At 38.3% G+C, this 26,949-nt stretch overlaps 2 protein-coding genes across 5 annotated transcripts in view; one reads left to right on the forward strand and one right to left on the reverse strand.

Moving 5' to 3' along the window:
* Positions 1-5,815: 5,815 nt before the first annotated feature.
* Positions 5,816-25,434, forward strand: TSPYL4 (TSPY like 4). Of its 2 annotated transcripts, XR_451787.3 has the most exons (2): positions 5,816-7,850; positions 24,698-25,434. XR_451787.3 is itself a non-coding variant. In XM_007190733.2 (1 exon), exon 1 carries the CDS (start codon positions 5,898-5,900, stop codon positions 7,140-7,142), a length of 1,245 nt encoding a protein of 414 aa, XP_007190795.2. In that variant the 5' UTR covers positions 5,816-5,897; the 3' UTR covers positions 7,143-9,840. The 2 variants fall into 2 exon arrangements, 1 of the variants encoding a protein (XP_007190795.2); XM_007190733.2 differs by lacking the exon at positions 24,698-25,434 and having other exon boundaries at positions 5,816-9,840.
* The window catches only part of NT5DC1 (5'-nucleotidase domain containing 1), a 124,809-nt gene continuing 113,289 nt past the window's right edge, over positions 15,430-26,949 (reverse strand). For 2 of the 3 annotated variants that reach the window (XM_057527503.1, XM_057527502.1), the window contains exons 11-12: positions 22,763-22,931; positions 15,430-17,170 (exon numbers count right to left, since the gene is read on the reverse strand). In XM_057527503.1, the coding sequence (XP_057383486.1) occupies positions 17,055-17,170; positions 22,763-22,931 (285 nt within the window). In that variant the 3' untranslated portion in view covers positions 15,430-17,054. The other variant, XM_057527504.1, reaches the window with a different exon arrangement.

Raw genomic sequence — 26,949 nt, forward strand, 5'->3', positions numbered from 1 at the left:
ATCTGCCATCTGCAAGCTGGAGACCCAGGAAAGCTGGTAATGGTATAATACCCATCTGAATCCCAAGGCCTGAGAACCAGGGGAGCTGATGGTATGATTACCAGTCCAAAGGCAGGAGAAGACTGATGTCCCAGCTCAAGTACTCAGGCAGGAAGTAAAAGGGGCAAATTCTTCCTCTACCTTTTTGTTCTATTCAGGCCTTCCCGGATTGGATGATGCCCACCCAGACCGAGGAGGGCAATCTACTGATACTTTCCTGAGTCCACCAATTCAAATGCTAATTCCAGAAAACATCCTCACAGACACCCCCAGAAATAATATTTAATCTGTCAAATTAACCCTGTCAAATTGACACACAAAATTAACCATCACACCCAGCATACAAAGGCATGAGGTCACTCAGGTCAGGGACCTTGTCTCTGATTTCCCTTATGATTGGTAAAAGCAAGGCTTTTTTTTTCTGGTGGGGTGAGTGGCTAAATGCTGTCGCAGGGAGCCATCATAACCAAACAAGCTTGTCTGAGAAAATTTTAATTTTGTAACAGTGATAGCCTAAGTATAAAAAAGATTATGATTCAATTTGAATAACATATAGAGCATGAAACATTTGTTGACAACTCATACCTTAGTTCTTTTAATGAATGTATGATTTATAAAATTGGCATAAATATTCTCTTTGGAACGGTTTAAACTTTAACACCAACGACAAACTAGTCAGATTATTATTAATTTTTTGGTTATTTGTTTTTTTTAAAATAATGAAGCCAGCTATTATATTTTAAATTGTTCTATAAAATATTTTAAATATAATAGATTATTTTAAAGACTACTTCCTCCCTCTAGTGACCAGGAATGGGAATACCACATCCACAAGCATTAAAAAAACTGATTCTCAATGTGTTTGTGTACCTCCCCCTAGAGGATGCTTGGGAAATTTGCCAGAGTTATTTTGGTTATTATCAATACAATGAATGTGGGTGCTATTGGCATTCATCAGGGGCATTAAGGATGCTAGCATCCTGCAATGTGATAGACAGTGCCCCATATAAACTAATTATCCATTGCTGAATATTCATGTAGATGAAAAATTTATTATTTAAGCCTAGAACCTACCACTATCCTACATATGAAAACAAAAATTTTTTCCACTTTTTATACATTCCATTTTTGAAAGCAACTTATTTCATTTACTCTAAAACATTGATTGTAAGATACATCATTACCTAACAGTAAGAGTGAAAAAAATTGCCAATTAAACTCTGACACGAAGCTTTTTAAGACTTTTATTTTTATTTTATCAACAATCAACAGCTTGGAAAGGCAACCTATGGAATGGGAGAAAATATGTGCAAACCATGTATCTTAAAAGAGGTTAATTTTCAAAAAATACAGGGAACTATTGATTCTAGAGGTATAGCCATCTAACTACATCATGTAATTTAATATAGGCATACCCAAGCATTTACAAATTAAAATAGATATTTTAAGAATTACTTTCTTTTACTTGCCCAGATTTCTACAGCTCATGAAAGGCAGAGCTGGAACTCCAGCCCATGCCTTCTGTCCTCCTCTAGTAAGATGGGGTCGGTAGAACACCAATAACAAAAAAGGGATGTTATATCTAATGGGTTGAGAACTGTTGATTTAAGGCATGAAGTGAGGATCATGAATTCTTGTTTCTCCCCTTAGTAACTTAGTCTCCCCTTAGTAGTATTGTTGGGGCACTTCCCCAACAATAGTCACTACTTTGTGGATGTGGATGATTTAACATTAAATTTGGATGGCCATATGATCTTATTTCTAAGAAAGTGCCTTCTCATTTTATATGTTGTGTAGGGTTGAAGAATAATATAATGAATGAGTACACAGGTTCCTGAGTCAGATTACCTGGGTTCAGATTTTGGCTCTATCACTGCTGTGTGACCTTGGATAAACAACTCAATTTCTCTGTGCTTCATTCAATTCCTTCTGAGGTAGAGTCATTAAATGGAGGTGATAATATTACCATCTCACAGGGGTGTTGAGAGGATTAAATGAGATAACACATTTAAGTGTGTAAGTGTCTGGTGTATAGAAGACACAAAATAAATGTAAGCTATGATGAATATATACAGGCATACCTTGGAGATATCGTGGGTTCAGTTCCAGACCACCAAAATAAAGTGAGTATCTCAAAGCGAGTGATACGAATTTTTTTGCTTCTCAGTGCATACAAAATTATGTTTACACTATACTGTAGTCTCTAAGTGTGCAGTAGCATTATATCTAAAAAAACAATGTACATACCTTAATTTAAAAATACTTTCTTGTTTAAAAATGCTAACCATCAACTGAGCCTTCAACGAGTTGTAATTTTTTGCCAGTGGAGGGTCTTGCCTCAATGCTGACGGCTGCTGACTGATCAGGGTAGTGGCTGCTGAAGGCTGGGATGGCTGTGGGCAGTTTTTTAAAGAGAGACACCAGTGAAGCCAGCCACACAGATTGACTCTTCCTTTCATTAACAATTTCTCTGTAGCATGTGATGCTATCTGATAGTATTTTACTCACAGTAGAACTTCTTTCAGAATTGGAGTCAATCCTCTGAAACTCTGCTGCTGCTTTATCAACTAAGTTTGAAGTCTTTTGTTGTCATTTCAACAATCTTCACAGCACCTTCACCAGGAGTAGATTTGCCTCAAGAAAGCACTTTCTTTGCTCATCCATGAGAAACAACTCCTCATCCATTAAAGTTTATAACAAACATAATAATAAAGAAAAAGTATGAAATATTGCAAGAATTACCAAAATGTGACAGAGACACGAAGTGAGCAAATACTTGTTGGAAAAATGGCGCCTATAGACTTGCTTGACATGGGGTTGCCACAGACCTTCAATTTGTAAATACCATCATAGCCATATTATTCATTTTGGTAAAACATGTTTAAAATCTTCATTTAGATCATATCATTAAGTTTCACTAAAATCTATGAGATTGTCACCGGGCTACTGTATATATAGAGTAGATGCTAAAGAAGAAGCCACTATGCAGCCATCCTGTCTAGCTGGGATGAGGAGACTGATCTGCATGAAACAACCAAGACAGTTAAAGACAGAAGATACATAAGTACAACTGGATGGCAAAAGCAACAAGAGCTATAGAATGGTAAGGTGGTTAAGGAAGGTATACGAGATGAGAGGAGACAATTTGCCAATTAATACATGTCCGATCATGGATGAGTTAACTTCTCAGTGATTCCTGGGTCCTTATTTATGAAATTAATTCATTTAAAATGCCTAGTGCAATCTACATGAGGTAGGTTGAATGGAGTTTTAAAGAATGGGCAGGCTGTTATTAGTGGAAAATGATTCTATTGACAGGAATAATCAAAGAGACAGGGACATTTCAAGTAGTGGAGATATAAATCTTTTAAAAAATTTGATATGTACCGTGCACCCCAATGTTCATAGCAGCAGCATTTACAATTGCCAAGATATGGAAGCAACCTAAGTATCCATCAACAGATGAATGGATAAAGAAGATGTGGTATATATATACAATGGAATACTACTCAGCCATAAAAAAGAACAAAATTTTGCCATTTGCAGCAACATGGATGGACTTGGAGGGCATTATGCTAAGTGAAATAAGTCAGACAGAGAAAGACAAATACTGCATGATATCACTTATATGTGGAATCTAAAAAATATAACAAACTACTGAATATAACAAAAAAGAAGCAGATTCACAGATATAGAGAACAAACTAGTAGTTACCAGTGGGGTGGAGGAGTGGGAGGTACAAACCATTGGGTGTAAGATAGGCTCAAGGATGTAGTATACAACACAGGGAATATAGCCAATATTTTGTAATAACTGTAAATGCAGTGTAACCTTTAAAAATTGTATACAAAAATAAAAAAATAGTCAAAAAAAATTCGGTACATACAACAAGAGCAAAAAGTTCACATGTAGTAGCCTTATGTAATTTTCTGTTACAAATAGCAAACTCTTTCTTTCCTGCATGGCAAAGTAACTTTCACTCAGCATTTGCTTCTCTTGTCTATTGGCTCATGTTATAATCCAAGAGAATTAATCCTTCAACAGTGAAAAGATTCTTTAAGAAAAGAAACAAGGCAGAGTAGTGTCAAAGAAAAACTCAGTCACAAAGTCCCTTAATTGTAGCACGCCATTTCCTTGTTTATAAGCAGGATAAATCAATAGATTGATTTCACCCCATAAAGGCAAAAACAAGATTTATTAAAAGAGGAAAGAGGAGAGAGAAAAATAATTGTAGTCTGGGAAGAGTGAATCTTGTTTGCACATTTTTTTTTTTTAAATGGCATAACTGATTAGCTGGCAGCAGTCAATCTGGACAGTCTGTCCTTGAATATCTTAAGTGTTTATGGACTCTCGGGAAAACCTTTGTGAGCTAAACTATGAAGCTGGATGACAGGCTGTTTCTCTGTAATGTCTGCCTGTGTCTTTCCATCAGCACCTCATTATTAGCTGTACAGGTCTGCACTACTTCCCTCACCAGAAGTCTCAATATAACTGCTGATTTTCTCGAAATCCTTTGCCCCTAAATCTTTACTTCTAACTGGAATCTCTTCTGAGTCCTTATTTGAAAGTGATCATAATCTGGGGTGCTTTGTAGTGGAATTTCTATTACAAAGAGTTATAATCATTTTTCTAATATGAATTTAAGACTTTAAACAAAAATATGCAAATTTAAGTTTTCCTTTTTTCTTGCATTTTCCTAAGGATTAACACCAGTATTTTCACACTTCAACAAACAGAACAGATAGTAGTGATAATGCTATCAAATGAAATGTATGAACGAACTGACCCGAATAAACAAGTTTTCTTACTCAAATATTTTAACATTAACTTTCTAAATGTTACTTAAAATATTTTAATTAAGACAATTAGTAGCTCCGGTGCCTGCAAACAGTTGATCATGGCTTCTGCCCTGCAGTGAATTATCACAGAAGAAAAATTTGGCAAAATTGCTGGCTTCATGCCCACAGCCATTATGAAGCAGGAACTCTTCAGATTAAGATTACAACCCGAGGGTAAGCACTATATAATATGTATACTTTCAGAAATTAAAATCCCCTTTGATTACGTTTCTTCCAGTAATGCTTAAAGGCTGAATTTGCGCCCTTGCACGTGTGTGGGTCACCTCTAAGCAAGGAAAATACATTTTGCTACTAACATCAGTTGAAAGTGAAGAGAAAATATTGTCCAGTTGCTTCAAAGGTAAACACCTTTGTGTTTTACATATACTTTAAAATCTGTAAGGCAAATTGAAATAATCCTTTATTATGTCTTCTTAGGATGAGAGAAACTTCCCTTTTAGCTGCTCCTAATTTTTTAAAATCATCACATTTAACACAGCAACACTGTTCTTAGAAATCAAAACCTGCTCATCTCAATTCTTTGGTAATAGCAATGAATCCGTACGTTAAAGAAGGGTTGCGAATTGCTGAATCCACTTTACTATACAAGAGAGGCCCCATGAGCTGACCTGAATAGACAATAACTAACCTTTCTTAGCAGTTAAGTATTTTAAAAGACAATAGGTGCCTTAGAAATTCATTCAGAGCCTTAGAAATCCACATTAACACAGTTCTCACTTGCTCGAGTTTGGTCTGTATCCATTTATGCAAGCCAAATCTTTTCCAGACTCACGAAATTCATAATATTTTGTAACAAAGACAAAGAAACACCCTTGACAGACTACCATAATCTAAGGCGCAACGAACTCTCGCGCGATGTTGAGACGCTACCGCCTTAACGTCACCGGTTGCCATAGCAGCATCCCTCAGAGCGGAAAAGTGGGGTGGTGCGAGGGGCGGAGCGCGGCTTCGGCGGAGGACAACGGACGCTCTCCTCATGCAGGTCTGACTTCTACCAAAATGAGCAGCCTGGATGAGGGCGACAACCTCCCTGTCGCTAAAACCTGCGGTCTCGCTACTCCCGACCATGCCCCGGGACATCCGGACCTAAAGCAGTGTCAGGGCGAGGAAACCGGGGCCACCCTGGTGATGGCGGACACAGGTGAGGGCGGCTTGGAGACCGCCGCAGAGGGAGGCGCACTCCGGGACCCCGCGGGCTGTGGCCTTGCGCTCCGCATTCGGGTTGCTGGGAGTCGCGGCCGCGTAGCGACCAAAGCGAGCCAGAAAGAGGCTCCTGCTTCCACCGAGGGCCTGGAAGCAGCCTCTGCCTCCACCTCGGTGGCAGCCGACAATAGCCAGGAAAATGGCTGTCAGCGTAGAGAGCTGCGCAGCCCTGCTGTCGAGAAGGCTCTAGAAGCCTGTGGCGCAGGGAGGTTGGGGTCTCAGATGATGCCTGGGGCGAAGGCCAAGGAAATGACGACAAAAAAGTGCGCTGTTTCAACAGCAGCGGAAAAGGAGGGAGTAGCGGAGGCGGTGGTGGAGGAAAAGAAGGTGATGCAGAAGGAGAAAAAGGTGGTAGGAGGAGCGAAGGAGGAGGCCCGGGCCAGGGCCCCTAAGATCAATAACTGCATGGATTCGCTGGAAGCCATCGATCAGGAGCTGTCAAATGTAAATGCCCAGGCTGACAGGGCCTTCCTTCAGCTGGAGCGCAAGTTTGGCCGTATGCGAAGGCTCCATATGCAGCGCAGAAGTTTCATCATCCAAAATATCCCAGGTTTCTGGGTCACTGCCTTTCGCAACCATCCCCAGCTGTCACCTATGATCAGTGGCCAAGATGAAGACATGATGAGGTACATGATCAATTTGGAAGTGGAGGAGCTTAAACACCCCAGAGCAGGCTGCAAATTCAAGTTCATCTTTCAGAGCAACCCCTACTTCCGAAATGAGGGGCTGGTCAAGGAGTATGAGCGCAGATCCTCTGGCCGGGTGGTGTCTCTTTCCACGCCAATCCGCTGGCACCGGGGCCAAGACCCCCAGTCCCATATCCACAGGAACCGGGAAGGCAACACTATTCCCAGTTTCTTCAACTGGTTCTCAGACCACAGCCTCCTAGAATTCGACAGGATTGCAGAGATTATCAAAGCAGAACTGTGGCCCAATCCCCTCCAGTACTACCTGATGGGTGATGGGCCCCGCAGAGGATTTCGAGACCCAGCAAGGCAGCCAGTGGAGAGCTCCAGGACCTTCAGGTTCCAGTCCGGCTAACTCCTGCCCTGTGAGAAGCACCTGCACAAGTTTCCTTACCACCTCCTCTTGGACCTGTGCTTAGCCAACAGCATGCAGTCTTCCATTTACTTTCTCTTCACACTGGATTATTTTGTCCTTTTGTTCTTCTAAATCCTCAAAAATCAGTGGCAAGATAATCGCTTATATGCCTATGCTCTTCTTCCTCTGAGCCTTCCTGCTGTTCTGCATCGTGTTACATGTTCCAAGTGCACGGCCTTCCACTACTTCTATGCCAAGCACATGATACTGTAGATATGCACTCCCTTCTTTTGCATGCCCTTGGCCCAGTCTGACGATAGCCTTCTCCCAGTTTTTAAAGTGGTTGTCTACCACAAAGAAGCTTGATATACCTTTGCAAATACTTAGCTGGGCTTCATACTTTATGCTGGCTGTCCTCCTGATACCCATGTACTCTGTGGCAAGATCTTTGAGTTTCACTGCTGCAAGATGAAGCTTATGTAGATGATGCCAGTCATCAACCCAAACTGAACATTCCACACTACCAGTAACTGGTTTCCAGCTGTCTTCCTGGGTCCATGCCATCCACGCTGCTGGTTATCTGGCAGAATAAGCAGCTGGCTGGTGGGTGGCTACCAGGCATGAATGAGGTAACAGATGACAGGTGTTCTATGTTACCATGTTGGTCTTCTTATGCCTTTGGGCACCCTGCATTGTGATCACATACTGGTGAGTATGAAGGCCTGTGATTATGGCCCACCCGAACCTGCACTCAGCCTTCTGGATGAGCTTTGCACAGGCACCACTGCCTTCCTCTTCAGGAACTATCTGTAGACTTAAGCTCCTGGGTAGCACACAGGAACTATCCCCTTCCCTGCCCCCCAAATAGCTACCCATAAACCCAAATGGCTGTCAGGCAGGTTGGGCAGTCATAATATCACAGAGTCCAAAGCAAAGCTGGTGGGGGGGTCCCTTCCAGCAGTTAGCCTTTTTGAGCCCTAGCTGACAAACCACCCTTAATCTAGGCAACTTTATTAGGCATCCCCTTCTCAACCCCTCCCGCACCCATTCTGAACATGACAAAGTTGCCAGGGCGGGGGCACCGACGAAGAGGTCTTTCTGGTCTGTGGCGCCTGTGATGCATCTGTCTCTGTCTCCGTCTCCCTCCCCGCCCCCGGCTTCTTCCTCTCAGAAGCAGTTACAGCTCAGAAGCGGAAAACAAAACTGGCAAAGCAGGCTTTTTGTTTAATTTGCTCTCCCTTTGATTGTGTCCAGGAGGAGAAAGGTACTGTGCATCAGACTCCAGGTCTCTATTTGCTGTCTTCTGCCCTCATGTCTCCACCTCACTTCCTTTAGCAAAGTCTAAACATTTCAAAGGAAAACCTGTAGGTTAATTGCCTACTTACGGGCATTGTTTTTTTGGGCCAACTTTGACAACCCCATCCTCTTCCTTATGCATTTACCAAAACCTTCTGTGTGTTTTCTTGAGCTTTAGTGTGAGAAGCTGAGAGGAGAGACAGAAGGGCCTCACAGTAACGGCTTCAAGACAGACCCAGAGCAGGCTGTGATCCGAGGCAATCAAAACTTAGTTTCACTCCACCTTTCTAAGCATGGAAATTCTTTTTTGGGCCTTGGACCACTTAGAAATAACCCCAAGGCAGCATTTTGAGGGTCACTCGTGTCCTCTGTACTGTTCTTTGACTGCCCTGATGTCCCACAGCCTCCATCCTACTGCCTGGCCTTCTTGGCTCTGTCCTCAGCTTCTGCATTTCCTTCCCTGCTTCTGACCTAACAAATGAGGGAGCGGGCTGCAGTCTGCACTGTGGGAGCTGCCAAGCCTCCCTCCTAGGGGGTGAGGGGGTGTGTGAAAGTCTGCTCCACGGGGCTTGGGATGTCTGGACACAGAGCAGTGGGAAAGGTGTCCTAGGCTGTAGAAACTGAAAGCCCAGAAAACAAATGAGCTTGCTGTGGATTGGGCTTGAGAAGGTAAACAGAAAAGACTGGAACCCTGTAGGGTCAGGGGTAGGAGGGGAGGCGCCTGAGGTTTTCCCCAGGAGAGGTGGGAGAATGAAAGTGGTTGATGTTTAAAGAGGATGGTGGGAGGAGTTACGTTTTCCTTCAGTTTTTCCTAACTCCTCGAATTCACCAGTAGTTTTTTGTACACACAAATGCAAGTCTAAATGTTTTGTATTATTTTAGACTATGTGAACGATTAATGGTGTATGCTCCTTATTTCACTGTGTTTGAGTAAAGTCCTGTTAATTCCTTTCTCCATTTATGCTTTCTGGCAAAATTGACATTTACAGGCATGCTTTTTGCTTGTAATTGAGAATGTGTGCAAAAATATCAGGCTTGTTTCCTGTGCAGTATGAAGACTTCTGTGAATATTCACTAATATATCAGCTTGTTCTGTTCTCTCTTCCTCTACAGCTCTCTTCTTAGAAATATAATTTGAATGTGATCTTTGAAATTGTGCTGTCTTGTGGAAGTATTCTCAAACAGAAAAACATAACTGTCGTCTTGATATTTCTTGGCCTAGCAGTAAATATTGTACTTGACATCCTATGTTCCTAACCAGTGTAAGTACTTGTAGAATTGCTCTGTCATACTAAACAAAGATAGTACTTTTAGTCTTCTCCTATGTGCTCGAAGGAAAAATAAATCTGTTACTCTGCTGTATTTCTTGTTTTCACCAAAAAATAAAAATAAATAAGGCTTGTCTGTTTTGTCTAGGCTAATAAGTGGTTGGAAAATCATTAAAGTTATCAAGTCGTCACAGTAAGTATCATCCTGAACCTTAAAAAAAAAGGCAATAGTGCACCTTCCAAGATTTTTTGTGTGAAAAATGGTAAATAAGAAGCCCAAATGCATACTCATAAACATATTTCCTATACAGTCAGTGTAGGTTTTGGTAATTGAAACACCATATATTGATTTTTGTCACTCACTTAAAATACTGTTTTCAGTGGAAAACTGTTCTCTATGCCCCATAATAGTTTACTTATATATTTATGTTAACTGTGTCCCACCTTGGGCTCATTCTTTTTTAATGAGCTTAAGATAGACTTTTGGAAGAATTAATCATTGGATATTCTTTAAGTACTACTTAAATTCTTTTCCTACAGCAGTGTGGTGCTCTAAAAAGAAAAACAAAAAAGTTATAACAAATATAAAGTCTAGAAACAGATGATATCAGACATCACAATGTCAATTACCAGTAATGTTTTGCTTTTCAGCAGCTATTACATGAAGGTTTGGGAGATATATACTTCTGCATTCTCTGTAGCAGAGAGAACAATGAATGCTGCAAGGTCTCCATAAATGAATCACTGAATATTTTTAGCCATCTAAACAAAGATTTGACATAAATGGCCCCAAATTACTGATTTGAATTAGAGATTGTTAATTAAACATATAGTTAAAACAGACATGCTGACTCTTGGTGCAATATTTATTTGCAAGCCCTATTTGCTGAAGTATAATTTTTCTAGGCCTGGAGAACTTTAAGTATTAGAGAGCTAAGTTTTCCTTTGCATGTTTTATACCCATCTTAGTCCTAAATTCCCTATACAATGTTCATTTTACCTTTTCAGTTCAGTGATTAATTTCTGCCTTGTCGACCATCTGTTTCAAGCATATCTCTTTATCCTGTTCTGGATATAATCAGAAAATCATTTTTGTTGGTTTATTATCAGCTTTAGTCTAACCAATAGTACCCATTTTTCTAGTAGGCTGGTGCTACCCTTTTGTTACAGATTAACATGGTTTCTGTTCTGTTTAGTCTAATAAAATTAGACTCAGTCAGCATTCTCTAGGATTCACTTACCACCCGATTGGTTACCTCGGATAGCCCTGCTCCATTTCTTTGCATTGCCTTTTTGTTTTTCTTCCTCAATTCTACACCCAAATTATTCTTAAATCAGACCTCCAAACCAGTTAAAGAGTTTCTCTCATCCTTTTCACCAAAGAAGTATTACCATTTTGGTCTGCTTGGGCCATTATTGCCCTATGAGTAATAGTGACATACTTCATAATTTCCCTGTATTAACAGAAGACCCTTGGGCATCCTTTTCTATTTTTCTGGGTATTCAGCTCAGGCCAGACACCCACAAAGTCTTCTCTGACCTTCCTCACCAGGCCCCCTACTCCTCCACATCACTCCTCCTGCTGCTTTTGCTTCTGCTTTACCTCCAGTTGACTCATGTTTCCTTAAATCAGTTTTCATCATTAAAAACAAACCCCCCAATAATGACCAATATTCCTAATCATTGAGTTCCCAGTCTCATAGAGTCGCAGTGTAAGCCTTCGATACCCAATTTTGCGTCAGATACGCATTCCCTGGCTTGACATTCTGAAGAGATCTGAGGTGACAGTAGGTACTTCCATGTTTGTTCTTATGTTACCTTCATAATCCTGACAGTTTTACTGTCCCCTTTTAAACAGTTGAGAAAACAGGCTCAGAAAGTTGAACTAAATTGCCTAAGATGCAAATGACAAATTGTTGTGCTTTCAAGCTAGGGTACTTTCCACTGTATCAAGGCCATCTGTACTAAATTTGGCATAAAACAAAACAAAAACCCTATGTATATGCATATTCAATTGAAGGTTATTCTTAACCCATTCATGGTGGTCTTTGAAGGGTTTTTTTTTTAATCACTTATTTTAATTAATACAGAATTCCATAGTTAAAGATTAAAATACTCCTGAACTTACATATGTAATCATGATGTCTGCTGCATAAATGAATGAAATCAGCAGTTTGCTCCCTTCATTGAAGGGAGTAAATGTACCAAAAGGACTTTTATGTTTTTAAAAATTTTAAAAAAATTGTGTATTTTATTGTACTTAATTTCTGCTGTACAGCAAAGTGATTAAGTTATGCATGTACATTCTTTTTAAAAATTCTTTTCCATTATAGTTTATCACAGGATATTGAATATAGTTCCCTGTGCTATACAGTAGGACCTTATTGTTAATCCATGCTATATATAATAGTTTACATCTGCTAACCCCAACTCCCACTCTATCCCTCCAACACACCTCCACCCCTTGCCAACTGCAGGTCTGTTCTCTATGTCTGAGTCTTTTCTGTTTTGTAGATAAGTTCATTTGTGTCATATTTTAGATTCCACATATAAATGATATCATATGGTAGTTGTCTTTCTCTTTCTGATTTACTTCACTTAGTATGATAATCTCTAGTTGCATCCATGTTGCCGCAAATGGCATTATTTCATTGTTTCTTATGGCTGAGTAGTATTCCATTGTATATGTATACACCCAATCTCCTTTATCCATTCATCTGTCAATGGACGTTTAGGTTATTTCCATGTCTTGGCTATTGTAAATAGTGTTGCTGTGAACATAGGGGTGTATGTATGTTTTTGAATTATAGTTTTGTCCAGATATGTGTCCAGGAGTGGGATTGCTGAATCGTATGGTAATTCTATTTTTAGTTTTTTTGAGGACCCTCCGTACTGTTTTCCACAGTGGCTGCACCAACTTACATGCCCACCAACAGTGTAGGAAGGTTCCCTTTTCTCCACACTCTCCAGCGTTTGTTATGTGTAAACTTTTTAATGATGGCCATTCTGACCGGTGTGAGATGATACCTCATTGTAGTTTTGCTTTGCATTTCTCTAGTAATTACTGCTATTGAGAGGTTTTTCACGTGCCTGTTGGCCATCTGCATGTCTTCTTTGGAGAAATGTCTATTTAGTTCTGCTGCCCATTTTTTGATTGGGCTTTTCGTTGTTGAGTTGTGTGAGCTGTTTGTATTGGGTTGGCCAAAAAGTTTGCTTGGGTTTTTCTGTAAGATGGTACGAACTTTTTGGCCAACCCAATATATTTTGGAAATTAAGTCCTTGTCAGTCTCACCATTTGCACATATTTTCTCCCATTTCGTAGGTTGTGTTTTGTTTTGATTGTAGTTTCCTTTGCTGTGCAAAAGCTTGTAAGTTTGATTCTGTCCCTTTATTTTTGCCTTTATTTCCATTGCCTTGGGAGAATGACCAAGAAACATTGGTATGATTTACGTCAGAGAATGTTTTGCCTATGTTCTGTTTTAGGAGTTTTGTGGTGTCATGTCTTATGTTTAAGTATTTAAGTTATTTTGAGTTAATTTTTGTGTATGGTGTGAGGGTGTGTTCTAACTTCATTGATTTACATGTAGCTGTCCAACTTTCCTAACACCCCTTGCTGAAGAGACTGTCTTTTTCCCATTGTATATTCTCACCTCCTTTATCGAAGATTAATTGACCTTAGGTGTGTGGGTTTATTTCTGGGCTCTCTATTCTGTTCCATTGATCCATATGTGTGTTTATGTGCCAATACCACACTGTTTTGATTACTGTAGCTTTGTAGTACTGTCTGAAGTCTGGGAGGGTTATGCCTCCTGCTTTGTTCTTTTTCCTTGTTTTGGCAACTCTGGGTCTTTTATGGTTCCATAAAAATTTTAGGATTATTCTAGTTCTGGGAAAAGTGCCATGGGTAACTTGATAGGAATCACATTAAGTCTGTAGATTGCTTTGGGTAGTGTGACCCTTTTAACAATATTAATTCTTCTAAATCAAGATCATGGGATATCTTTCCATTTTGAATCATTTTCAATTTCCTTTATGAATGTTTTATAGTTCTCAGCATATAAGTCTTTCACTCCCTTGGTCAGGTTTATTCCTAGGTATTTTTTTTTTTTTTTGATGCGATTTTAAAGGGGACTGTTTGTTTACAATCCCTTTCTGATATTTCATTCTTAGTGTAAAGAAATGCAACCAATTTCTGTATGTTAATCTTGTATCCTGCTACCTTGCTGAATTAGTTTATCAGCTCCTGTAGTTTTTGTGTGGAGTCTTTAGGGTTTCCTATATATAGTACTATGTCATCTGCATGTAATGACAATTTTACCTTTTCCCTACCAATGTGAATACCTTTTATTTTTCTTCTCTGACTGCTATTGCTAGGACTTGCAATACTATGTTGAATAGAAGTGGTGAGAGTGGGCATCCTTGTCTTGTTCCAGATTTTAGCGGGAAGGCTTTCAGCTTTGCACCATTGAGTATTACATTGGCTGTGGGTTTGTCATAAATAGCTTTTATTATGTTGAGATATTTTCCCTCTATACCCACTTTGGTAAGAGTTTTTATCATGAGTGGATGTTGAATTTTATCAAAAGCTTTTTCTGCATCTATTGAGATGATCATGTAGTTTTTGACTTTTCTTTTGTTGATGTGGTATATCACATTGATTGATTTGCATATGTTGAACCAACCTTGTGACCCTGGGATGAATCCAACTTGGTCGTGGTGTAGGATCCTTTTTCTGTGTTGTTGGATTTGGTATGCTAATATTTAAAAAAAAATTTTTTTAAACGTTTCTTTTAATTAATTAATTTATTTTATATTTATTTTTGGCTGTGTTGGGTCTTCGTTTCTGTGCGAGGGCTTTCTCCAGTTGCGGCGAGCGCGGGCCTCTCACTGTTGTGGCCTCTCCCATTGCGGAGCACAGGCTCCAGACACGCAGGCTCAGTAGTCGTGGCTCATGGGCTTAGTTGCTCTGCGGCATGTGGGATCTTCCCAGACCAGGGCCCGAACCCGTGTCCCCTGCATTGGCAGGCGGACTCCCAACCACTGTGCCACCAGGGAAGCCCGGTATGCTAATATTTTGTTGAGAATTTTTGCATCTATATTCTTCAAAGATATTGGCCTGTAATTTTCTTTTTCAGTAAGGTCTTTGTCTTATTTTGGTATCAGGGCGATGGTGGCTTCATAGGCCTGTATGCTAATATTAAATTTAAGTCCTCTGTCCGTTAACACAATTTTCCTGCTTTCTTATTTCATGTAACTTTATTAAAGAATATACAGCTTTTCTTCTCTAATATCCTCTTTTAAATTTTAAATATACCATTTTTGATGATTATTTTTACTCTTCATATACAATTAGAAACACTTTTTAGAAACATAAAAAATTTTTAAAGTCTAATTACAGTCCAACAGAAAAACATTCATTAGAAGCACTGACTGACTCTGCTAGAAAAGTGGGAGGAAGCTTGGATATAAACTCTTAACCATCTTTTTGACAAGATGGAAAAAACTAAGGTCAGATTAGGTGGTAACTCGTTCAGATTTCTTTGGTAGCTACTGGTAAAAGTAGGACTAGAACTTCTGACTTAAGTGAATTTTTTTCACTCTTCAGTGGCCAAAAAAATGCAATTAACTTCTTACCCTGGAGTTCGCATTTTTCATATTAACAAGAGCAGTTTATAAGCATTTAAAGATGTATTATTCTTTGCCATTGAAAAAATAAACATGCATAAGGAAAAACAGCTTTATTTTTAAAAGAAATCAAATGTCTACTGAAAGTATACATGAAACAGCATCTTTCACTTAAGCCCTAAGCTTGATTATGTATGTTCTTTATTATATTCCAATAAGATTTTGGAATTCAAATTTCAAAGACAATCACATTTATTAGTAGATATTGAAGAAAGCTACTGACTTTGAGGAAAGAAAATCAGTAACTGTTTACCTACCCTGAGATACTCATCCCCACAATATATTTGGGATTATTTGAGCACTTAAAAATTTAACAAAATATTTATCTTTTCATTGCATCCATCAATACGTTAAATTCTCTGCTACAATCCAAGTAAAATGATGGTGACCAGTGTTTTCTGATATGTCCATGATGGACAGGGTAAAATTACAGCATAAAGAGTAGCCAAGAATTTATATTGTAAACATTATCTGGGTTCAAACATCTTGCAACAAACAGCTACTAATATGACTATACATTAGCACACTGAACACAATAATCCTGGATTGTAGTATAACTATAAAATCTCTTAAAGCAATTTTTCTCAACCTCTCTTTTCATTATCAGCGCCCCCCCTGCCCTAGGAGAAAAATATTTAATTAATAAATTTAACTTAAAATTACATTTCTCCCTAATGAGAGAAATTAATACTAAGGAATAAGATTTTATTAAGTAGGGTTGAGATAGGGAGGACCATAATCCATTGCATTATACTAAGATTTTTTTCACCCTAAGAACCAATTTTTGCCCCACTGAGAATACATGCCTTAGAGTGAAGTAAACAGCCTTTAACATTATTAGGGAGGAAAAAAACCCTAATGGGTAACATTGGAGGCTAAAATAGTTGGCTTCTCTATCATCCCTGTCCCATTATGGCTGTGTGGTCTCAGAAGACATCATGTCTACTTCCTTGCTTTGGTAACCACAAAAATAGCATAGTTAAAATAATTTAATCTTACTAGACTTGGTGTTCTGAACTGTAAGTTGAAACAACAGGTGTAGATCAGTTATTCTCAATTCTGGCTGCATTTTCCTGGGACATGTTAAAGACATCAATGCTCATCTGTATCCCCAGACCAATTAAACCAATGTCTGGAGGTTATGGTCTAGTCAGTGGTTCTTAAACTTTAGTGTGAATCACACTATAATTAAGCACAGATTGCTGGGTCTCATTCCCAGAGTTTCTGATTCTGTATGTCTGGGATGGGGCCTGTAAATTTGCATTTCTATCAAGTTTGCAGGTGCTGCTATGCTAGTGGTTTGGGGAACACACTTTGAGAACCACTGGTCTAGGCAAATGTGTAAATATGCATGTGTATGTATATATGTATTTGTGTGTATATATATCCCCAGGTGATTCTAATCTCAGAACTACTAGTATAGAAAGTATTAATAAGATTCTTTTCAGTTCTAAGATATTGAGATTTTAACATAATGAGAGTTGTTGGGTATCAAGATGATCTCTATAGAATGGAGACCTATGGAAAAACATACGAATTTCTTGGTCACTTCATTAAGAATTTGTTTCTATAAAGCATTTTACAGTAGTTTTTGAAAATTAACATTTTTACAGTACATTTGCTGCATATACGGTTCTTCACTTCATTTTTCAGTAAACATGGTTTATTTGGTTGTCAGTTTCCCATCATTTGATAAGACCAATGGAGGGTTTGGATAATAGCCTGCCGATTTTGAACTGTTTGAAGAGAAACTTGTAAATTTGTAGTCCAGGGGTAATTCTGGGGGAAAAAAAAAAAAAGATTCTGCAGATTTCAAAAGAACTTTCATAAATATAAACAAATCAAAATTTGATAGTCATTGATAATAAAACATTTTGTTTCATAATTTTAATATTTCTTTTGTCACCTGGATAGGTTGCATTATGTAACTGGTAAATGAGAACTAATAATCTTCATAGCCCTTAGTAATAGTTACTAAGAATAATCTTTGAATGCTTAGCTAAATAAGAATTCTAATATGCACAATATGGCAACTTTTTCCATATGATAAGCATCACACACACATGCACGCACACACACACACAGCCACAAGAGGGGGGAGAGAACATAAAATTCATACTTTATTGATGGTGGGACATTGTGACATCTTCAATATAAGTATCTCAAAAGTTAGCCTTCAGATATTTTCTTCCCAAGCTTCTTCAAAGAACCATTACCAGAAATATTACAAGTGAAACGTTATATGTCATGTAATGATAGTCATTCCACATGCAGATACTGCGTAGTCATCCTTATTTCACAAATATCACAAGTAAAACATTATTTGGTAGTACTCAGTATTTTGAAAATGATACTAACATAAAAATTATACTTTATATTAAATGCCAGTGAGAATTATTAAGACCCAAATAGTTAATCCTTATGAGGAGAAAACTAGTGCTAAAGATTAGGCAGAAGGAACACTGCCTTTCTGAGGCCAGAGAAAGCTAAGATTACTATAAACAGAAAAACATTCGTATTAGTGAATTTCACTGGTCTTGACTGCTTCAAATTAGCTGGAGCATATTTTGAGCCATTAAAAAGGCTCATTAAAAGGCATTGGAAAGTACATTGATAAAACTGAGTTTCTAAAATAGTGCATCTGAGGTCCTGGATTTCTTATAAGCCACAAAAATGATACAGGCTGCGAGCTGACCCAGCCACCTCTCTCTCTGTCTTTCCTATACACTTCCTAAAGTAAATGTTTTAAAAGCTATTACAAGGTTAAAATGATTACATTATCAAAATGCTTATAAACCAACCATCATGGTAATGTATATTGCAAACTTTCATAACATCTATAAAAATACCTTCTAAGCATTTAAATGTCAATGAGAGAACCACATCTAACAGAATATTGACGAATAAAGAAACATTACATGAATACAAAAAAGGTTTTAAGAGACAAAGGGGGAATATCAGGTTTGTTTTTCATTTCCTATCTCATTTAAAACAAAAATTTTATTCTCTCTCCCAGGTAGCAGAAAAAGTCTACTAAGGTTAAGAAATCTGGGTATGGAATAGCCAAACTGAGATCAGATGACTATTGTGTTAAAACAAGTATGTCCAGATTGGGGATTCAACAAGAGGGAGACATTTGCATGTCTTAGAAAAGTCATTGTTGGGTGCTTTTTGGAAGAAAAGAGAATGGTAGACAACCAAATTCTTGTTTACCACAATGATGTTCTATTAAACTCTGTGTACTAAATACACCATAATATCAACCACATTATCTAATAATTAAATGAAGTGAACCAAAATGAACAAATATTCTTAAACAGTAAGTTCAATGTATAACAACACAGACAGAAACAGAACTCTTGGGACTTTTTTTAAAGATACTGGCAGGATAACATTTCTATAAAGATCCTATCTTCAACATGTCTAAAGCCATGACCATCACACCATTTTTCTTTCAGCCATTTTTCTTACTTGGAGGTCAATTACACAGTACCATCCAAATTTACTGAATATGTTACTGAAATACTAAATTTCAAATTCTGTGTGAGATATAATTTCCTTATGAGAATGTGATCATAAGCAATGAGTGCTAAGTTAAAGAGAGACTAACACTTTGCTTTTTGAGGCAATGTCTTGGACATCAAAATCAACAATCAAATATAACTTACCAACTCTCTAATTCTCCTTCCCCTCACCCCAAATCGACTTCTTTAGCTTTGTTTGACTACTGGTGAGTCTAAGTATTTTCTCCTAAGAAAAGTTAGAAGACAAAGGCTCTGCCAAATTCTTTTCCAGGGTGCTGAGGAAGAAAGCTTTTGGAAAATGAAAATGGGAGCCACACTGATGCTATTACTGCTTCCTTAAGGAGAAGTGATTACCCCAGAAGACAGACGGGGGGTTATTTTCCCATTTTTTGAGAAATATTTAAATCCTGGAATAATGGAGAGTCACTTTTCCTTGACTCTCTTACTATTTCACAACCATATCCCACTGAACAGTTTCTATCCAGGTACTTTAGAATAATTCAGTGACTTCCATTATCACACAACCCTACTCTCTCACTATAAATTTGAGTCACTTTGAAGGAAAGAAAGAGTGAAATATAAAAAACTGAAAATAATAGTTTAGTCCTGGGCCAGTCCCTCCCTTCAAGTTACAGGGTCCATTTCTTTAATAGGAAAATTGTATGTGAAAGGAAGAAAGATATTCTTTAATTTCATGTGTGTAAGCATGGAACAAAATGAAAAAAAAAAATCAGGCTTTTGAAACTGGTGAGAATGAGATATTATTTCAGTGAGTAAGATATATTGACATATTGGATTTGTATATTGGCATAGAGGATGGACCTTTTGGAAGGTCACACATATCTCAGGGTCATCATCATCATCCTACCAATAAATATCAGATAAATATCTTACTTTACTTTCTCTCATATCCACCCTGTGGTATACCCAGTTTAAGGAAGAAGAATCTGAGGTTCAAAAAAAAGTAGACTTCCACTTCTGAATTGGAGCTGAGACAACTAGAAAAGCTGGATAAAATAAAAATACCAGAGTGAAGTTATTGGAGAGTTGAAGAGGCAACTAAGACCAGAGGACACACACTTCCTGGGAAGGAACAAGCGGCAGTGAAGTGAGCCAACATTCTGCCACAGCTTTTCCCTTTAGGCACCAGAATTCTGGCTGGGGGCGGGGCAGGGGCAGTTACTAGCAGCAGAAAAACCAGAAGAGATTTTGGCAGTCTTGAAGGGCTACAGAGACAAAAAGTGAGGGGCTGGAACCTGCTATAAACAAAGGGGTGGAGAACTGGATTCTAGACTCAAGCCCTTTGCCAAACTCTGCAAGGGAACTTCAGGAAACTAAGAAGCAAGCAGAAGCATACCCCTCTGTAAAGCAGAGTAGATTTTTCAGCAGTTTCTTGGTATTGAGAAAACAGGGAGGGATTAAATTCTGACCTGAGAGAAGAGAGGGTGAATACCTCGGACTTTCAGTGATACTATTTCTGAAACCAGAATTTATTATTATGAAGTGATTCTCTTTCATGTTAAGGGATTTTTTTTTCCTTCACATTAATAGAGCTGACTCTAACTTTCTTTTGGTTACCATTAACATGGTATTGTCTCTTTCTATCTTTTGATATTCAAATTTTCTGCATCCCTTTCTCCCCATTTTTCTCTACATTTTTGTTTTTTTGGGGGGGGTTTAAAATTATTTTACATAATTAGTTCGGTATATGTATCATTACAATGCTTTTTTTGGTAGTTATCTTAGAGATTACGAGATGCATTTTTGACTTAATATCTAACATACTCTCATCCTTCGCCATATAATAAAGGATGTTAGAACACTTTTAACTCCAGCTGTCCCATTTTGTGATTTATATGCCATTGGTGTCATATGTCTTAAAATTCTTTATTTAAACCCCATAGGATTTTAAAAAATTGTTTCTAACTGTAAAATTCATTTTAATTTATTCACACATCCTTTTGTTGCTGTATATTCACTTCTTTCATCTCCAGTCTTCCAACAGGGATCATTCTCACTTTTGCATGAAGAACAAGACCCTTTAGTATTTTCTATATAGTGCAGATCTTCTGGAGATATATTTTCTCCATTTTTGTCTGTCTAAAAATATTTTTCCTTTTATTCTTTAATGATATCTTTACTTGGTATAGAATTCCATCAAGACTGACAAGCATTTTCTTTCAGCAATTTAAAGATATTCTGTCTTTTGGCTTTTGTTTCTGGGAAGAGTCAGATGTCAGATGTCTAATACTCTTATGAAGTACTCCTTTGAAATCAATCTGTCTTTATTCTCTGACTGCTTTTAATATTTCTTAATTATCTGGTCTTTAGCAGTTAACTTTGGGATTTCCTTTTATGTATTGTGTTTCAGTTCTTTGGGCTACTTAAACCTTGGGCTTATTTTCTTTCATCATTTTTGGAAAGCTTGTAGCTACTGCTTTTGGCTTATTCTCTCATCTCCTAAGATTCTAATTATAGGAATCTTATTCCTTCTCATTATATCTCCTGTGTCTCTTAGTCCCTCTTCTGTATCTTCCATGCTTTTTCTCTTCAGGCTTCATTGTGGCTATTTTCTTTTGGCCTATTTTCCAGTGTACTAATTCACTTTTCCTGTGTCTAATCTTCTGTTAAATCCATCCATTAAGTTCTTAATTTTTACTTTTTAATATTTCAATTTTAGAATTTCCACTTTTTATTAGTTTTTATATAGCTACCAAATTTCTCATTCCTTTCTTTTCTGTACTTGAACTTGGTTATTTCTGTTAGTGTTGTCTCATACCCTTGTGTACCTGGTTATTTTTCATTATGTGCTGAACCTTGTATTAATTGTTTTTGGAAATAATTTGAGTCCTAGAATGATGTTATCTTCCTCAAAAGAGAACAGTCATTAATTCTTACCAGGTGCCTTGGGGCACTACCAATCTAGAATCTTCTCAATCCAATTTTAGGGATTCAGCTGATATAAAGCTGAGCTTCAGTTCCTGTGAATGCCTACTTCTAATTCATCCTTCAGAGTCTCAACAGAGATTGAGAGAGTCCACCAGGCCCACCCCTCCTTTGGCAGGCCATACCTTCCACTTTCTACCCCTGTAGGTTCATGAAACTACGAAAAGGCCACTCACTTCTTTGAGTGCCTTCTCCTGAGTTAGCAAACGGGGGGAAAAGCAGCCCGCAAAGTCAGATTCACCTTACTTGGCCTCCTTAGCATCCTGTCCTGGTAACTCTTCCCTAGCCTTCTCCTATGACTCCAGGCAGACTTAAAAAAAAAAAAAAGTACAGCATTTGTAGTTGGCTGCAGCAGACAGGCAGGTCTTAATTACCTAAACTGCCATATCTAGGTGTTACCCAAGAAAAATCTATAAATGCCATGGGAAAATTTTCTTCTTTTAAAGAAAAGAATTCTAGGGCTTCCCTGGTGGCGCAGTGGTTAAGAATCCGCCTGCCAATGCAGGAGACACAGGTTCGAGCCCTAGTCCGGGAAGATCCCACATGCCGCGAAGCAACTAAGCCTGTGCGCCACAACTACTGAGCCTGCGCTCTAGAGCCCGCAAGCGACAACTACTGAGCCCACGTGCCGCAACTACTGAAGCTCGTGCGCCCAGAGCCCGTGCTCCACAACAGGAGAAGCCACCACAATGAGAAGCCCGTGCATCGCAACGAAGAGTAGCCCCCAATCGCCACAACTAGAGAAAAGAACGTGCGCAGCAACAAAGACCCAACACAGCCAATAAAAATAAAATAAATTTATAAAAAAATAAAATTAAAAAAAAGAAAGAAAAGAATTCTAGTACTTCAGGTCATTACTGTCCAGCAACAGGTAAAGCTTTATAAGTATTATCCCCCTTACCTGCTATTGCTTCAATACTTGGAATTGCAATAGTGCTGTAAGCACTGATTCTCTTACAAGACCACGTATAAACCAAGGAATCTTCTGTATTTTCCAGTCCGGAAACTGAATCAATAAAAAAAGAGCCCCATTTTTTAGATAATCTGTTTAGAGGCTTTGCCTTCGGTCCCTGAAACAAGAAATAGAATAACAAAACTGTGATTAATTAGTGTTCAACCTCATTATAAGTTTTTTCCACCAATAAGTAAATCAAAATAGAACAACTCTGTAGGAATTTCAGTTGTTTAACTTTAACCAGACTATATACTATATAAAAAGTAAAACAAAGCTTTGTAGTCCTTTAATGTATTCTCCTCTGGCTTTGTTTGGGAACCCCTTTCTCATCCTTTGGGATCTCGCTTGGATGCCCAGGATATTTTCCTTGATTTCCCACAGTTCGGTTGGATTAGGTCTCCTCCATTTTCTCACACTCTTGAGTTTATCCCTAATATGGTACTTCTCATACTATCTTGCAATTATCATACTATTTACTTTTTGCCCTGGACAGATTATGAACTACAGAAGGTTAGGAACTATCTCATGTATTAGTGTATCCTTAAGGCTTAGTGCCTAGCACATAGCAGGCACAGAAAAGTTGTAGACTAAATAAGACTCATTCAAAAAATACTTCACAGTGTTTTATGGGTGTAGTATAAAACTAAGAATTGAAAAAAATCCTATCACGTCCATAGAATTTGGATTATAAAATCTGTCATCCTTTTCTGATGAAAACTTCATTTTGGAGCAGCAAAGAGTCCCAAATACGCCTTTAAATTCATGATTCTTTGCGCTGGAACTCACTTTGTGAAGCAAGATGAAAATATGTGTTTTTCAGATGATGGTGTTTAGAAATCACTTAGCAAGAATCTATCTGGATTTCACCAAAGATATTTAAGAGCAGTATGGAATATAAATATCTATGCTTCTGTGTGTACATTTAAGGTGTATTTAGATATAATTTCTCAAGGTGTAAAGAGAAGTTTATAGTGTCACTTTTCTTTATTTAGTTGTCTTTTCTAAAATAATGAGTGTGAGAAGAAATGACTCACATCACATAGGCTATATGTAGATAACGGTTCTGCCAACACTGAGTGGTAATCTGGGCTGCACATTATTCCTTTGAAAAGAGGAAAACAGACCTGTTCACCCTTTCTGGTTCAATGTACTATGGATGCTGTTATTGTCTAAATGTTTGTGTCCTTCCAAAATTCCTATGTTGAAATCCTAACCCCCAAGATGATGGAATTATGAGGTGAGGCCTTGAAGAGGTGCTTAGGTCATGAGGGTGGAGCCCTCATGAAGCCCTCATGATTAGTGTCCTTATAAAAGAGATCCCAGAAAGCTAGCTTCTCCCTTCTGCCATGTGAGTGTACAGGGAGAAGATGGTGGTCTATGAGGAAGTGGGCCCTCACCAGACACTGAATCATCTGGCAACATGATCTTGGACTTCCCAGTCTCTAGAACTCTGAGAAATACATGTTTGTTGTTTATAAGCCAGCCAGTCTATGGTATTTTGTTGTAGCAGCCAAAATGGACAGATGCTAATCTTTGTTTATTCTGATGCTGAAGTTTTAATGACTCATTTTCTCAAATATAAAATATATATATCACTAACCAAAAGAATCATGCCACTTCTTGAATATATCAACAAGGAGCACTCCCATTTTCATTGAGCCTTTATATCTTATAGATTTCATCCCTTAATGGTAAGTGTTCTCACCAAGTTTCTATCTCCTCTTCTTCTCTTTCTCTCTTGTCTCTCTCCCTTAGACATCTCTCAATTTTCCTCGCTTATCCTAACCTATCTCCCAAACCAGTTTGATCTCATCCTCCAGCTATTTCAAAGAAATGGGATTCAACATTAAACCAATCACATCTCTCTCCTCACAAAACCAGGTCTTTCTCGTGACTTCCATATTTATATGAATAAAACACATCAATTCCAGTCGGCTGCGCTTGAAAACCATCGATGTTTTGCGTCTCAGCTCCTACCACCAGCACCCAGCAGCTTATCAGTTGTGCCTCCAGAACATCCGCCACGTACTCTCTCCATCTCTTTCTCACTAGCGCCCACTGTTCATGTTTGTATCACCTCTAGTCTGGGCTGCTGGGACAGCCTGCCACAGCATCCCTTCCCACGTGCTGAGCCCATCCTTCACACAGCTGCTAAATGAAAGCTTCGCCCCTGTTGCCTGCACATCCAAAAGCTGCTAGTGATGCCTTTGGCTGACAAACCTACACATCTGCTATTTTACGGTCAAGACTGTGTACTGTAGCCTGTACATTACAATCTCTGTACACTTATTCATGTTACTTCCTGAACGAAGAATGTTATTTCCATCAGTTGAAAATGTACCTGTCCTTCAATGTTTACCTCACAGTCTACATTTTTTATAAAATTTTCCCTAATTCTCCTCAATGAAGTATCCATCCTGTCTTGTTTGTAATTCTTTTATAATTCGTACCCTCTGGAGGCAGTTTTATGCTTTATTTGTATACTCAAGCTCCCTGACCCCTTTCATCCACAGACTAACATGTTCTGTAAAAAGGATCTGTGTATGATTCAATTATAAGTCCCTGATATTCATAGTAGGGAGGCTTGCACAAATTAAAAACTTAGTATATGTTGAACAAGACAATGGTGTCAGACTGGTCATTTAATAATGAGTGGCCTTATTAAGATATCTCTGCTAATCCAATAAGCTCTTACTTATGTCTGATAGTTGCGATGAAAGTTTTGACTATTGTTCTGAAATATGTGTATGTGTGTGTACACCCAACAGACAGCTACCAAATCCTGTCTCTTCAGTCACAGTGGGTGGATTAATTAAGGACATATATGTTCAATGGAGCAGGGCTGGGGTGGGGAGGTGGAGTCTGATGATAAAGGAACATTATTTCAATTCTATCTTGGGAAATAAAATCTTCAAGCTGTTGACTCACTGTTTCCTGTCAAAGAGCCAATTATTAACTCTTTGTTCATGATGTGTTTATAACTAATTAACAAGAAAAGGGGTCTGTGGGAGAAGGATGGAGCTACTGTCTATGCACTCCTTTAGCACTCTAAAGGAAACATTCCCACTGATTCTTCATTTCCTTATTACTGTCTGTGCATTCTCAAATCATTTTGAAGAAACCAAATCTCCTTATTTCTCTTTAGGGGAAACCTCCTCCCAAATCCCTCAGGTTAGAATGCCCACCTCCTGGAAGGTTATTTTAAAGCTCTTTTTAACTCAGTCCACAGAACTTCCAATGTCACACTGAAGACCAAATGCTACTCAGTGGAAACCTTGTAGAAACCTGACCCTTTTATTCTAACATTCAGTTGCATCTACTTATAGCTATCTTTTTTTTTTTTTAATAAATAGACTTTATTTCTTAGAACAGTTTTAGGTTTCCAGATAAATAGAGCATCTCCTTCCCCCGAGCCCCGGGGCACCCACTGGTCTTTTCCAGAATGTCATATAGTTGTATACAGTACGCAGCCTTTTTGGAACTGGCTTCTTTCACTTAGCAATATGCACTTAAGGTTACTCCATGTTTTTCCATGGCTTGATAGTTTCTTTTTATTGTTATTTTTTGATTGGATATTTGTTTTTTGACTTGTGTTTTACCTTCTTTTTAGATTGTTCCACTGGAATGAATTTAGGAAAATGCATTTTATTTTCTAACCTTTCTTCTTTTCTGCTTATTTTTGCTTTTATACACTATTTTCCCTTTCTAGATTTATGACATATTTTACTTTTCTTTCCCTCAAGTCTTCACCTAAGTTCATTTTGGGTGGCTCAGGAGTAAGTTTAAGGGAGCTACCAATTTTGTTAAGTTAGACCCATGAAGCGAGAGCACAAGGGCTTTCATGGCCAAGCAAAAGAGGTGGAGTATAAGCGCAGTGTCAGGATCTGGCCGCCTCATCATCAGCCAAAACACGGCCACGGCACCACAGCACTGGATGAAAGTAGAGGACTCGGAAGACAGACATTACAGACCATTACATTAATGGTCAACAGCATTTATCTTGGCATCATTTAAAAACTATCCACAAGATCAACTGTAGAGCTGAGATGGATGGCATGAAGATCACAATAAGTGCCAATAGATTTCATCTCTCTTGGCACCAACAAGCACTTTCTAAGATATGTGAAACACAA

Source organism: Balaenoptera acutorostrata, chromosome 14 (genome assembly GCF_949987535.1).
Source record: "Balaenoptera acutorostrata chromosome 14, mBalAcu1.1, whole genome shotgun sequence".
NCBI classification, from domain to species: domain Eukaryota; kingdom Metazoa; phylum Chordata; class Mammalia; order Artiodactyla; family Balaenopteridae; genus Balaenoptera; species Balaenoptera acutorostrata.

Excerpts from the sequence above, each read along its gene's own strand:
- TSPYL4 (XM_007190733.2), top strand. The coding sequence starts at position 5,898 with ATGAGCAGCCTGGATGAGGGCGACAACCTCCCTGTCGCTAAAACCTGC.